The following is a 14,517-nucleotide window of genomic DNA, read 5'->3' as shown; positions in this document are numbered from 1 at the left end:
GGGGGGGGCGAGTCTGGGGGCGGGGTAACAGGGCGCAGGGCCAATGAGGAGCCCTGCGAGGGGGCAAGTCCCATGAGAGAGAAAGAGAGAGAGACAGAAGTGCAAGTGCCTCTGTCTCTGTCTCTCTCTCTCTTTCTCTCTCTCTCTCTCATGGGACTTGCCGGAGGGCCGTGGGAGGGCTGCATTTATATAGAGCAGGGAGGGCTGTTCGAGGGCCGGATTAAACCGGGCCGCGGGCCGCAAATGGCCCGCGGGCCGGACTTTGGACATGTCTGATTTAACTGGTTTTGAAATAGTGAAAAAGGTGAAATATTTGGGTGTTTATATTACGGCCTCTAATGTTAAATTGTATAAAAATAATTATGATAAGTTATGGATAAAAACTTTAAAGGACTTAGAGGAATGAAAAAAGTTACAGTTATCTTTGTTAGGGAGAATTTCAGAATTTCTTCCTAAATTTCTTTTTTTGTTTCAAATGATACCTATTTTAAAAAAGGATTCAAATTTGGATGAATGGCAAAGAGGTATCAATAGATTTATTTGGCAGGGTAAAAAGCCGAGGATTAAATTTAAAATTATGCAAGATCCACGTGAGAGAGGGGGACTTAAAGCCCCAAATTTAAAATTATATTATGATGAGGTGGTCTTAACTTGGATTAGTGACTGGATTAATCTAACTAATAGAGATATATTGATTCTCGAAGGTTGGGATTTATTTTATGGATGGCATGCTTATTTGTTTTTTTGATAAGAAAGTTGATCAGGTTTTTAAGTCTCATATTGTAAGAATTGCACTTTTGAGAGTTTGGAAGAAATATCATTATAAATTAAATCTTAAAATCCCAATCTGGGCTATTCCAGAACATGCAATACAAGGAATTACAAGGGGAGTTAAATTTGAGGGGATTGTTTATAAGGATTTACTTACTTTAAGGGGACAGGACTGGCAATTTAAATTATTGGATGATTTGAAACAAGATAATATCCTCCAGTCCTGATTTTTATATTGTCAGCTGGTTGGTAGGTGGCGTATAGATCAAAAGCTTGGTTTAACTTTGAAAGATGTGAACCTGATAAAGCAGATTAAAGATCAAAGTAGAGCTCATATTAGGAGAATTTATAGTGTTTTAATAGAACTGGATTCGGAAACAGAATTAGTTAAAGATTGTATGATTAAATGGGATCAAAATATTCAAGAACCAATTATGTTAGACACATGGGAGGTAATTTGGCTAAGAAATGTCAAGTTCACCCAAGCACAGAATTTAAGGGAAAATTTTTACAAAATGTTTTACAGATGGCATTTATATCCCCATAAATTGTCTTGCATGTATCCAAATTTGCAGCCAAAATGTTGGAGATGTGGCAATCTAGATGCAACTTATTATCATATTTGGTGGACATGCAGGGACGTAAAGACTTTTTGGATTAAGATTTGGTGGAATATCCAACAGATTTTTAAGAAAAAGATAAAATTTACACCGCAACTATTTTTATTGGGTATTATGGAAAATTTGGATCTTAAAGAAATGAATTTGATGTTGTATTGTATAACAGCAGCAAGGTTATTGATTGCTCAAAATTGGAAGAAGGAGATATTACCGACTATGGATGACTGGATACTGAAGGTGTCATATTTTGCAGAAATGGCTAAAATTTCCGCATACTTGAAGGATCAATCTCAAGAAAAATGTATTTTGGTATGGAGAAGATGGATAGATTATATTCAGAGAAAGTATGAAATGAATAACTATTATATAGCTTTTGATTAAATATTTTTTTTTGTTTTCTTTTTTTAATATTTACACATATTTAATATAATTGATATATATACTTTATATTTAAGCTTATTATTGTATATTAGAGTTAAAGTATGTTAATATTTGGTTGTATTATGATTGGGTAGCTTTATTTAGATTTGGGATGTTATGTTATTATCCCTGTACTCAGTTCTGGAAGTCCGGGGGGGGAGGGGGGAAGGGGATGAAGGGGTAGAATTATATAAAATTTGGTGTTTATATGTTATAGAAAAAATAATGTAATTTTTATTTTTAAGAGGAGATGGTCGGCTAGTACCCCTAAACTGCATCCGAGGAGGTGGAAAAGAAGGTGATGGGATGTGTAGGACAGTCGGAAAGGAGGAAGGAGGAGAGGATGTGGGTAAGAGGTGAAGGAAGAGGGGAAGTAGGTAGGAAGGTGGAGGGAGTGAGGGTGGATGCAGGGGGGGGACCGCCTATCATTTCTGAAAATTTATTGAGTAGGTTTTCTTTTTTGTTTTTTTAATGAAATGCACCATATTTGTATTATTTGTTTATGTTTATTTGAAAAATTAATAAAAATTTGTAAAAAAAAAAAGGAATATTTAGCTGTAATTAAAGAGAGCCTCTTTTAGCTCATAAAGATAATAGTCACATAAATTGATTAAGAAATGAAGGGTACGACATTGTCCGTTTGAAAAATAAATTCCAAAATGGCTGTTTTATCGTATACTGACGTGATTTCTACCCCGCCCCCAAACTTCAGCTCACCTGCTCTTTTGGAGCTCAGCTTCTAAAACAGCTTGCAGACTGATGCTTTATCAGAGAATCGTAAGGGCTGATTCAGAGATACTCCCTAATCCAGGAGGATCAAAAAAATAAGAGGAAGCTTGTTCTTTGTATTGTTGAGTTGGAAAAATGACAGTCCAGAGAGAGGAGCTTCTCTAGGCATGTCAGCTGCCGGCCATGTCTTCACCAGAAGTGCCCTGGACTTCATTGTGGAATTGCCTGAGAGTTCCAGGAATACTGTAATCTGGGCTGTGATTGACCTGTTGTCGAAACAAGCACATTTTGTGGTGTGCCCGAAAATCCCATCAGCCTGACCCTTAGCTAAATTGTTCATGCATGGAGAATTTGTTTTGCTTCTTCAATACTGGGATGTGTATTCAATAAAGGTTATCTTTTCTGGCACCTCAAAGCTGTGAAGATTCCTTAATTTTGAATTTGCTAGATGGATGGTAGACACCTCAACTCTCAGAATTGTTCAGCCAGCAAAGCCAAATTAACTGAGGGATTCTGGAGGTTATTTATTAAATTTATATGCTGCCTATCTCCTGGAAAAGACAACTCTGGGGCACTCTGGGTAGAGCTGAAATCCACAAATCTTAGTTGCCAAGATAGAAGAACGCTACCCTAGAGGATTTCCTTAGACTTGCCTTTTAGGAATGTGGACCCATGGCTGGGAAAGAAAGTCCCTCAGGGCTTGCCATTATCACACACCCAGAATCCTAAGGTTTGAGGTGCAGGAATTCAGGAAGACATTCTCAACAGCTAAAGATCTGGTCAGATGAGGCAGAAGCAATCCTGCTACTTCCAGAACAGGGCAGGGCCAGGATAACCTTTAAGTAAGATGCTAAGGGGAAGTGGTTAAGGTCTCTTAATCCACACTCACTTTGCAAATAGCTGATAACTGGTTTAGAGGATCTTGGGTCAATAATGCAATACTTCTACTTAATTATTCCAACTGTGGTCAGGTCGGCCTGTTTCTGACAAAATTAAGCTTATTTTGTTTTCTCTGAATTTATTCTTATAAGCTAAATAATTTCAGATAAGAATTTGTACATACTTCTCTTTGTGTAATCCTCTATATGCTAATTCAGTTCACTTAATATAGGCTATAAGTAATTTGTCATTTTACTTTACATTTCTTTATTGCAATCTAAGTTTGAACTTTCTCCTGCAGTGTGTCACTCCAGAATGCAGATAACATAGTCCATTTCTCAATAATATATTTTCTTATTCCATTTGTCTAACGATAGACCAGGGGCTTCACTGCAAATTCTGATATTTTTAACTATTTTACAGTTGTATGCTTCCAAAGTTTCTTCCAAGCATGTATCTTTGAAAGGGCAGCCATATAGTAGGGAATGGCAGTATTTGAAAGAGATAGAAAAAAACAATAAAGGAGTGATGTTTTGTATATATAATTTAAATTAATTGGTGTCCTGATTAAAAACAAAACAAACCAGATTAATTAAGTTCAATGAGATTTATGGATTGGTGCCCAGGAATTGAATTAGAAACATTCTTAAATTTATTTTCAGCAAGCTCTATGCATGCAAGCGATTAGTGTGCAAATACAGGAATTCTCCCAAAAAGTGTTCCATACCAGGGAAAATATTTTCTTATTAATATGGCAAGTCACAGAATACTAATAACATGTGTGAAACATTGTTTGAACAAACCCCTTATTTTTAGACATCTATGTTTAGGATTAATGCAAAGGAAATATTCCTGCAAATTATTAGCTTTCAAATGTACCTGATGGATACTGAAAGAACCAAATGGTTGAGTAAAAAAAAAACTACACTGCATCAGGTAAAAGCCACAAAATAAGATGAAATAGCTAGGGTTAAATCCATTTATACTGACCTCAGTGTTCCATCACTGCTTATATTGACTATTCTGCGAAACCATTTCTGATCAGTGCTAAAATAACCTCATCTCCCAAAAGTATTTGCTAGGAAGTATGAATAGTTTACAAAATAGCAAAATAAAAACCATGAAAAATATATTGTGAGAAGTTTACTCAGATACTAGTACTAAATATTTGAGATGAAAGAGATTTTGATAAAATTTCTGAAAAAGGCTCTGGCACATGTATTTTCCATATTTATATTTAGCCAGAGAAAAATGCTGGACCAACACTAGATATTTGGGATAGAATTCATTGTTATAGAGAAAGCAAAGCCAAAATACAAATTGGGTTTAATAGATTAACATGTAGCATAAAAGGTGTTGTTGTAGATATCAGCTCTTAATTCAATGGACTCAACTTTGTATTTGCAGTGTTCCCAAAGCACTTCTTCTTAAGCGCCTCCCCAATTTATTTTTATTTATTTATTAAATTTATTTAATAAATTTATTTATTTATTAAATTTATTTAATAAATCCCCAATCTACTTGGCATGCTGTGGTGGGTCCTGTCAACACCCTGCATCCTCCATGGCTTTTCCAAGTAAGTTTTTATGCTTAATCAGTAATGCTTGAGTTATTCTGCAAACCAAAGCAGCAGGGTTTAATGTGTTCTGAGGAAAAAAACAACAACCCTAATTGGGGATGCAATAGCAAAGAGCTAATGCCTCTGCAGAAATCACAGCCAACCCATTCAGGACATTTCCAAGGATTTATCAGACTTCAGTACCCTGAGTAATTGTGTGAGGTTTCAAACACTATTGAAGGAAAGGAGCAAAGCTTCTCACTGCAAAAAGTATTACAGTTTGTTTTAAATATTTAAGTTAATGGGGATTTGCAAAGGGGAATGTAAAAAGAAAACAAAGTTTAGTATTTTTTAAAGAAAAAATATTGCTGAGATCTCATAGGATAAGAAAACATTAGGATTTTCTTTTTGAAATGACTCCTTGTCTACTTTTGGTGTTTAGTGTCAAATTTTTGGAATTGGTTTTACTATGGTAGTACATTCTGCCATAGAATTTTTATAGAAAATTCTATAAAATAAACAAACATGCAAATAAATACCATAAATACATTTTATTGGAAGAAGTCTACATATGTATATATTTCATGTTTTTGTGAGATGCATAACTATGTAAATATGCTAAATGAATAAATAAAATGTCTCAGTTAATAATATGTGTTTAAATGTTTAAATTTGCTAATTTGTGCTTTTATTTTTTTAGATATGAACATTTAGAGATCTAAAAAATAGGACTCATAGCTAAAACTGAATAATTTAAACTATGATATATGAAATTAAAATTGATAGATTTTTTCTTAGATTATTAAACCTTAAACATGCAAAAAATGAATAAACGCATGCAGTTCAACCAGTTAAAATTAATAGAATGATATATGTAGATATATATTTTCTAAATATTATATGTTGCCTACTATATGCAATTAGTATTGATTGAAATGTAAAGTTTTCTGGTTTTGTATTTGTATTTAAGGATGTCCTTTGTTTGGGGGGTTTTAAGGTACAAGTTTTACCTGGATATGAGTGTCAGAATCCAATTATATTTCATCTCTAGTTATCGACTATGGAAAACCCCATTTCTGCCCTCTCTGGATTCTGTCATACGATGAAAGGGAAGGGGGGTGAACAAAGGGGTTTTATGGCCCTCACTTCCTTCGGTACAACTTCAAAGGGACTGAATGTGGATTCCACTAAAAGGACTAATCATAACAATGAGGCCATCAGCTTTCATCTAATCCCCTCTGAAGTCTCCCTTCCACTGGCAGTGAGGAAAAAGGGGGTGGAAATGTAACGCCTGGGATTGTCGCTGGAAGGATGGTAGGATGGGGTGGGGCTGTTGGGGACCCCTTAAAACCTTGAACCGTAGGGCTTTGGCCCCAAGTCCTGTCTAGAACGCCTGCAGCCATTTTCTCTTAATAAAGATGCCTGTTGGAAGAAATATTCCAAGAGTTTTGTCTTCTTAAGGTGCAAAGTGGGGTGGGGTCCTTACAATGAGACTTAATTCCACTAAGCTCAGGAAAGAGTTTCTGAATCAGAGGGTATTCCCCAAACAACACTTAATTGTATGTAAGCACATTACAGTCTCTTATTTCCCATTTCCAATATAGAATTATCACTGATCTCATTCTATGGTTAATTACACTTTAATCTGGGATAGGATAACCAGTTGATGTTGAACTCAAATATGTAGGATTAGGCAGAAATAATGATGTAGAGGAAGATAAGTTTTCTTTTCTTTTCTTTTCTTCAATGTCTGCTATGTTTCTTTCACCAGCATTTCTCCAACTAGAAACACTTAAGAATAATATAAGAGATATGCAGGCCTTTTTTTGTCATAGAACGCCCAGAACGGAGTTCCGGCACCTTTTTTGGATGGAACCTTGTAGGGTAGGCAAGGTGGGTTGTATGATGTGTGCGAGTTCCGGCACTTTTTTTTTTTTTTTTTTTTTACAAAAAAAGCACTGGAGATGTGTATCTTGTGACAAAAAGCTTTATCTGTCCCTCCTAGATTGATATATGCCAGTAAGAACTCTCCTCCAATTTTGTATTTCTCTAAATTTACAATCTCTCTCTCTTCTTTCTTTATTACTCAATCCTATCATCCCACCCAGGAAATGGATAAAACATGTCTTTCTAGAATGCATTTAAAATGCAGAATTGGACATAAACTCCAACTAGTTTGTTTTTAGTGAGGAAATATATTCAGTTATGGGTTTTGTTTTGTTTAAAAATTCTCAGACAAATATTAACAGAGCTGGCATAATAATCCCCTGGGGAAAAAATGGGAAAATCTAGTGTGCTGTAGCCCTACCTAATTTGCAGTGTGGTTCTACCCATTTTAAGCTAGACTTCCATCAAATGCTAAGTGCCTTTCCTAGTAAAAATAGATTTATGAAGACCGTGATATTTCAAGACTTACATATGCTCTGCTGTTCTAACACATCTGGTAGAAATCCAAGCTCTGCTGTTCACATGAACTTCTTTTATCATCAGCATCAGAAGGATGACATTTTTCCTTTCCTCACAACCCCTTACATATTTTTAATTTTTTCTCTAGAAGTTTGAGACAAACCAGATTCAAAGGTTGAGAATAAATTTAGCCAACAGATTGTCTTAAGCATAACCATTAATATTTAATGCTTTTTCATTCTCCCTTAAATGCATTATTCTACTGGTTTGGTATTATGTCACCTGATTTTCACCAAAGCAAGTGTATTTTTTGGAAATAATTCAAAGTCAATTAATTGATAAAACACTGTTTTCTAGGGCACTTTTTTTGCGTTATTTTAAGATGAAGTGTGTTTAGGTCTCCAGAGAATATAATTCAAAAAATTCCAGATGGCGACTATGATAGTATAACCTAAGCTTTGACCACCTTTTGTGCATTTCACATGCACCACACATAAAAAAAAGGATGAAACTTCAATTGTATTAGGTCAACATTACATAACAACAAATTATATTTTAATTAAACGTATAGGTTGATGCAGATTAGACCTATATCAAAGAATTTAAATATTTAACTGCCCACATCTATTCTGGTGCAAATTAATCTCATTTCCATCCAAATATATAATATTTTGCCTTAAACACAACACTTTAACTTGAAAGTAGAGACATAATCCCATCCTCATTGTATTAGCTTTAACTTGATAAGACTTATTTTGGTATGTTTCCTTTTAATGGTATAGGGTTAAGATCAAGTTATTAGAAAAACAGAGGTTATTGTGTTGATGAAACAGAGGTTATTGTGTTGATAGGACACAAGATAGAAGAAGGTGAATGAGAATAATAATGATTAAATTAAATGTTTTTTGAAAAAAATAATGATATAAAGTCTGGATAAAGCTTTATTGCTCAACCCATAGTTAGTATCTATGTGTCTTTAGTGAAGTAAAGTCCATTTTTTAAGGAAACATTTCAGAATGTGAATTGCCAAGTGGAATAATTCTTCACAAGTGAGGCAGCAAATGCTGGCAGTTTAATGAACTGCAAGTTTTGTACCTCTCTTGAGGGGGCTGACACTTTCCCACAGAGCATTTCATATAGGCCTAGCTACCTCACAATGGGCAACAGTGCCATGACCAATCATTACGTTCACTTGACTCATCTACACGCGACCTCACCACTATTTTTCACTGTGCCAATAAACTTTAAAAACCATCCCAAGTTGAAAAGGCTTGGCTGAGGGTCAGTTGCTTTTTTGTGTGGCCATAAAGGGGTGCTCTGTGTGCCAATCTTTTCTCCTGTCTCACATTCCACAAGGATTTCTTGATGCCATTTAAAGCCCTTGACTGAAAAATAAAGCAGTGAATAAAAGTGATTTTTATAGACTCATTCTGGCTCATCTTCCCATATAATCCTGTCTACCTGAAAAGCGATTTAGTGAGCTGAGCTGACTACATACAGGGACTTTCTGAATACACTGGGCCAATTATCAACTGCACCAATTGTTTATTGACCGGGACTGATACACTACTATTTTGGAAGTGACCTATTAATTGTCCATTTAACTGGAGTGAATTGAATTGCAATGGAAAAATGGAAACCATGACGAAAGTCTTTCCTTGCTCCTTCATGGTGGTCTTGGTCACAAAAGCAAATTAAATTTGTTCCACAGATTAAGAAGACATTTATCACCATATACTCTAATACTAAGAAAAAGCTTTTTCTGAAAGTATTTGCCACCATATTAGTGTCTGGTTTCATGAGGTATTATACGCTTCCAGTGTGGAATTCAGCAGGATGTGGCTGCAAGTGCCTGCAGCTTATTTGTTGTGATGTAACTTCTTCCTAATACAATGATTCATATTTGCTAGATGTTCAGAGAAGCAGAATAGAATATCTGTTTTCTGTTATCTGTTTTCTAACTTGCAATGCAGTGCTCATTGGTTAGCTCTACTACTCTTTCCGACTATAATTTATAAAGCATTTGTTGAATTTGAACTGATAAATGTACATAAAAAGCTTGTATAAAAATACATCAAAATATACCCAAACCTCTAGATCACAGATATTTTATTAGGTTGCTATTTTGAACAATAGTCCTAATTTGTAACCAGACACTCTATGATTTAATAAGTAAGTTTCTTCCCTATCATAGACTGGGAGGCTATAGAAAACTGATCATCATAGTTACGGGTTTCTGGATAGAAGGTCTGGATCACTAAAATACAAAGATTTATACAGTATCTTTAAACAGGGCCACCTGTTTATTAGATCCATGGCCTTACTGGCTAGTGAAAGCTACCCCAAAATGATATGTAGTTGAGTCCATGTGGTAGAATTGCCCTCTTTGAGATAGGGGGCGGTTTCATTCACATTAAAAAAGACCCCTTTATAGTATGCCTCTTCTTCAAGAGACTATCATTGGACTTAAGACTCTTGGACATTTTTCATTGAACCTTCAACATTTTCTTCTCATAATAGTTGTTGAGAAGAAACTTGAATTGCAGTTTCAGATGTCCCTGGGGCAAATGGATTACTTAGCCCCCTTTCACCATGTTTCAGACTGGGACATAACACTGAGACAGCATTGACTGTGCTTATTGCTGACTTCAGGTGCAATTGAGATAGGGATGTGGCAACTATCCTGTATATCTCTCAACTCCTATCAATACCATCCTGTCATGGTTCCGACTAATGAAACACTTCAAAGAACTTCCTAAATTGTTTATCCTAAAAAGTCTTTTATTCATGTAACAAAATGTCGGCACAGCATGAATGAGGGATGCCAAGATCTAAATTCTCCCCCCCCCAGCACATATTTTGCTAGCATATTCCCTCCCTTAATTTGCTGTCATAAATCACGTTCTCCAATTAGTTTGAAGGCCAAAGGTTGCCTTCTGTTTGCAGTCCGGGATTTTTATCTAAAATAATTACCCACATAAATTCTTTCTCCTCCCCTTCCAGCATCATATGAGTTAACTCTAAAAATACCACACTGCTCTGCATATTTTGTCAACGCAATAATATCCAACTAGCAGCATTGACATCCGGCCCCCCTTACAAAATAGGACAGATCTTGTGATGTAAACAAAAGCATATGTTAGGGGCTATTTTTTGGTTTGTTGGGGTGTTTCGCATGAAACCTTTTGATGAGTCTGTCAGCTTTCACCTCGCTGGATTTCACCCAGGTGGTTTCAGACACTGGGTATCCCTTCCATTGTACTAGGTACTGCAATTTCCCTTTAAAAATTCTAGAGTCAACAATACATTTCGGAACTTCCGGTGGCTCGGCGGCTGCTGAAGGAGGCTTTTTGATAGCCTCCCGTCCGGGACTGCGTAAAAATCGCCGAAACAGCGTATATCAGCTGTTTGGTGGTCTGAACCTTCTCTCCGGGAAAAGGAGAGAAGGAGAGCTTACTCTGAAGTAGGAGTTGAGTTCCCTAGTCTCCCTGGGGGGCTCCCAGGGAGGCGAAGGTGAGAACTCCTCCGGAGCTCAGAGTTCCTCCGCAGATCGGGATGTCTTCGTTATTTTAGCGAAGCCAGATGCCGTCTCCACCTCTGATGCTTTTTTCTGAGACTTTAAATGTGAGTAATCTTTAACAGACAGAGCTGTCTAGGAAACCTGGACTTTTTACAAAGAAATTATAACTTTGACTCAGAAGAATAAAGTACTCTTCTCAACTGACTGAAATTGAAAGTTAACTTCCAGACAAGGGAGAAAAAAAATGGCCGCGGCTCAGCCGCTTCTTTGTTCTAAAGAGAAACTTTCATTTTCCTTCCGGTTGTGGATTGCTACATCGTAAAGACTGTATAGATTTCTTAAAAATTAAAGAAAAATTCAAGAAAAATCTGCTTAACTACTGGCTGTGTTGGACTGTATATTAAGATATTTTTCAAACTTAAGAATGGCTTCTAAACGTGTTGTAGCCTCTGCAGCACCTAAGCCAGCTGTTTCTTCCCCAGTTGTACAAACCACGCATCAGAAAGCTAAAACTCCTCCACCCTCTCCTCCACCTTATATTACTTTGAAGGATTTGCAGGATTTTTTGGTGCAGATGTCTAAACAAATAGTGCAACAAATGAGAGTGGAGACAGAAGAGCTTCTTGGTAAAAAGAATGATGAATTGTGTGAGAACATGTCTCAAATCTTTCAAGGTTTTGCTTTTCATATTGATCGTATAGAGGTGCGTGTGGAAGAAGTGGGAGAAAAAATGGAAGGGATGGAGGAGAGAATAGAAAAAGTAGAAGAGGCCATAGAGATTGCTCAAAATGATATTGTAATGACACAATTTAGAGAAATGGAATACGCAATAAGAATCAGAGGGCTGAAAGAGGATGTACAAGAAAAATTGAGGGAAGAGATATCAGCTGCCTTAGCGTTGGTTTTTGACTGCGATCCTGAAATTATATATGGAGAAATAGAAAAAATATTTAGAGTCAATTCATGGGTCGCACGTCAGAGAAAACAGCCCAGGGACGTTGTTGTTTACTTTTCTAGAAAAACACGTCAAAATGATATTATACAAGCCTTTTACCAACAGAGATTTCAGATTGCTGCTCAAGATGTTATACTTTTGAAAGAAATACCTTCAAAAATTTTAAGAAAAAGAAAGGAATTTGCTTTTTTAGCACAAGAGTTGAAGAAGCAGCAAGTGCCTTTTAGATGGGAAATACCAGTTGGAATGGCTTTGACATATGCTGGGAACCGTTACAGACTTAACACAGTTCAGAAGGCTAAACATTTTTATCTAACGGTTCTGAAAGCTGATTCATCTTTTACATCACCAGTTAAAGGAACAGAAGAAGGAGTGGAACAACTGATTGTGGACTTGCCTGGAGCTATGTCATTATCTGCAGGAGATTTTCAGAATTTACAAACGTTGGAGGCAAAGGATGATCCAAAAGAGCAGAGAATGACACGTGCAGCTTACAAGTGAAAGGAAAGAGAACAGCAGAAAGAGGCTATGCCCCAAACATATTCAACTACCTCGGAGCCAGTGGGAGGGGCTAGACCAAAAAGATCTGTTATGATAGATCTGCAAGGGATGCTTCAGAAGCTTCAAAAGCCAAAGGATGGCTAAATTAATAACTTTAAATGTTAATGGATTGAACTCACCACAAAAAAGGAGGAAAATATTTTATTATTTGAAGCAACACAAGAATGATATTATATGTTTACAAGAGACGCATATTACATTAAAAGATCAAAAGTATTTGTTTAATCCTAAATTGGGTTTACATTTTATTGCCCCTGCTCCAAAGAAAAAAGTGGGTGTAGTTCTTTATGTTAAGAAGGAATTGATGCCAAAGTTAATAGATGCTGATGCAGAAGGAAGATTTGTGTTCATTGAAATTATATTGAATGGGGAAAAAATGTCTTCTTGTGGGTTTATATGCACCTAATTTATATCAACAACAAAAACAATTTTATACTCTTTTACATCAAAAGATAATACAATTGGATTATAAATCTGTTATTATGATGGGAGATTCGAATGGTGTAATAGATCCAAAAAGAGATAAAAAGACCTCTTCTAAAATCTCAATGCAAATTAAATTGCCTAAAAGTTTTTTTGCATTACAGGAAGACCTTGAGTTAAGAGATATATGGCGAGAGAGGAATATAGGAGAAAGTGACTTCACCTTTTTTTCGGATAGGCATCAATCTCATTCCAGAATTGATTTTATTTTGATTACTAATGATCTGATTCCTAGGGTTAAGAAGGTGAAGATTTTTTCTAAGATATTGTCANTATGAAACAAATGTGCAGAAACTTAAAGATTACTTAAAATATTTTTTTATGTTGAATATGAATAAAGGCACCTCCATGTCAATGGTTTGGGACACAAGCAAAGCAGTTATGAGGGGTGCCTTAATCTCAATGAACTCTGCTTATAAGCGAAATCAGCAACAAAGGTATAAAGATATGGAGCAAGAGATAAAAATAAAGGAAAAAGCTTTCTCCTTAAATCCAATGGATAAGAACTCAAAGGCATCTATTGCAATGTTGAAAGAACAATTTAATATGTTGCTTTCTTATCAAATGGCTGTTAATTTGAAATATATGAAACATAATACATTCTGCAACGCAGATAAACCTGGAAGATGGTTAGCTTATCAATTACGTAAGAAACAAAAACAAAGACTCATTGAGAAAATAAATTACAAGGGTAAAGAAGTTTTTCAACAGGATTTGATTAAAAGGGCTTTTTCGGAATATTTTTCTAAATTATATGCCTCTGAGAATATACAATCTTTTGAAATAGACAATTATTTGCAACAAGCAAATTTTCCTCGTCTTACTGATGATCAAAAAGGATTGATGAATTGTCCGATTGTGTTGGAAGAGATTACAGAGGCATTTAAACAATTGAAGGTTGGCAAGGCCCCCGGTACAAATGGGTTTACTGCAATTTATTATAAAAAATTGTCTGAAGAAATGTTAGAACCCTTGAGATGTCTTTTTAATGATATCTTAATGGGAGGACAAATACCACCATCTTGGAGGTGTGCATTTATTTCACTTATACCAAAGGAGGATCAAGATATGACTCAGCCTAAAAATTATAGGCTAATATCTTTATTGAACACGGATTATAAGATTTTTGCAAAAATATTAGCTAATAGACTAATGCAAGTACTGAAACGGATTATTCACGTGGATCAGTCTGGATTTATAAATGGAAGATATATGAAGAACAACGTCAGACAAATTGTGAACTTGTTGGAGTATTTGGATAAAAATAATCAAATTCCGGCGGCTTTTATCTTTTTGGATGCCGAAAAGGCCTTTGATAAGTTGGATTGGCAATTCTTGCTACGGTTGGTTGATAGAATGAATTTTGGGGATAGATTTTTGTCAGCGTTAAAGGCTATCTATCAACTACAATTTGCGCAAGTGATAGTAAATGGAGGATTGACAGATTCAATTAAAATTGAAAAAGGTACAAGGCAAGGTTGTCCACTATCACCTTTATTGTTTATTCTGACTTTGGAGATTTTATTAATTAAGATCCGTGAGTCTTCATTTATAAAAGGAATAACTTTGGGTAAGAACGACTATAAGCTTAGAGCTTTTGCTGATGATTTGGTTT

General features: G+C 35.7%; 1 protein-coding gene across 1 annotated transcript in view; it reads left to right on the top strand.

Moving 5' to 3' along the window:
* DBX2 (developing brain homeobox 2) overlaps positions 1-14,517 on the top strand; it is a 57,628-nt gene that overhangs the window by 17,737 nt on the left and 25,374 nt on the right. Inside the window, 2 exon segments of the mRNA XM_015816909.2 lie at positions 4,827-4,854; positions 4,928-4,995. Coding sequence (XP_015672395.2) covers positions 4,827-4,854; positions 4,928-4,995 — 96 coding nt within the window.

Source organism: Protobothrops mucrosquamatus, unplaced genomic scaffold (assembly GCF_001527695.2).
Source record: "Protobothrops mucrosquamatus isolate PMUCROS unplaced genomic scaffold, P.Mucros_1.0 scaffold526, whole genome shotgun sequence".
In the NCBI taxonomy this organism is placed as follows: domain Eukaryota; kingdom Metazoa; phylum Chordata; class Lepidosauria; order Squamata; family Viperidae; genus Protobothrops; species Protobothrops mucrosquamatus.
The sequence above is the reverse complement of the archived record's forward strand: the minus strand, read 5'-3'. Positions and strand labels throughout refer to the sequence as shown.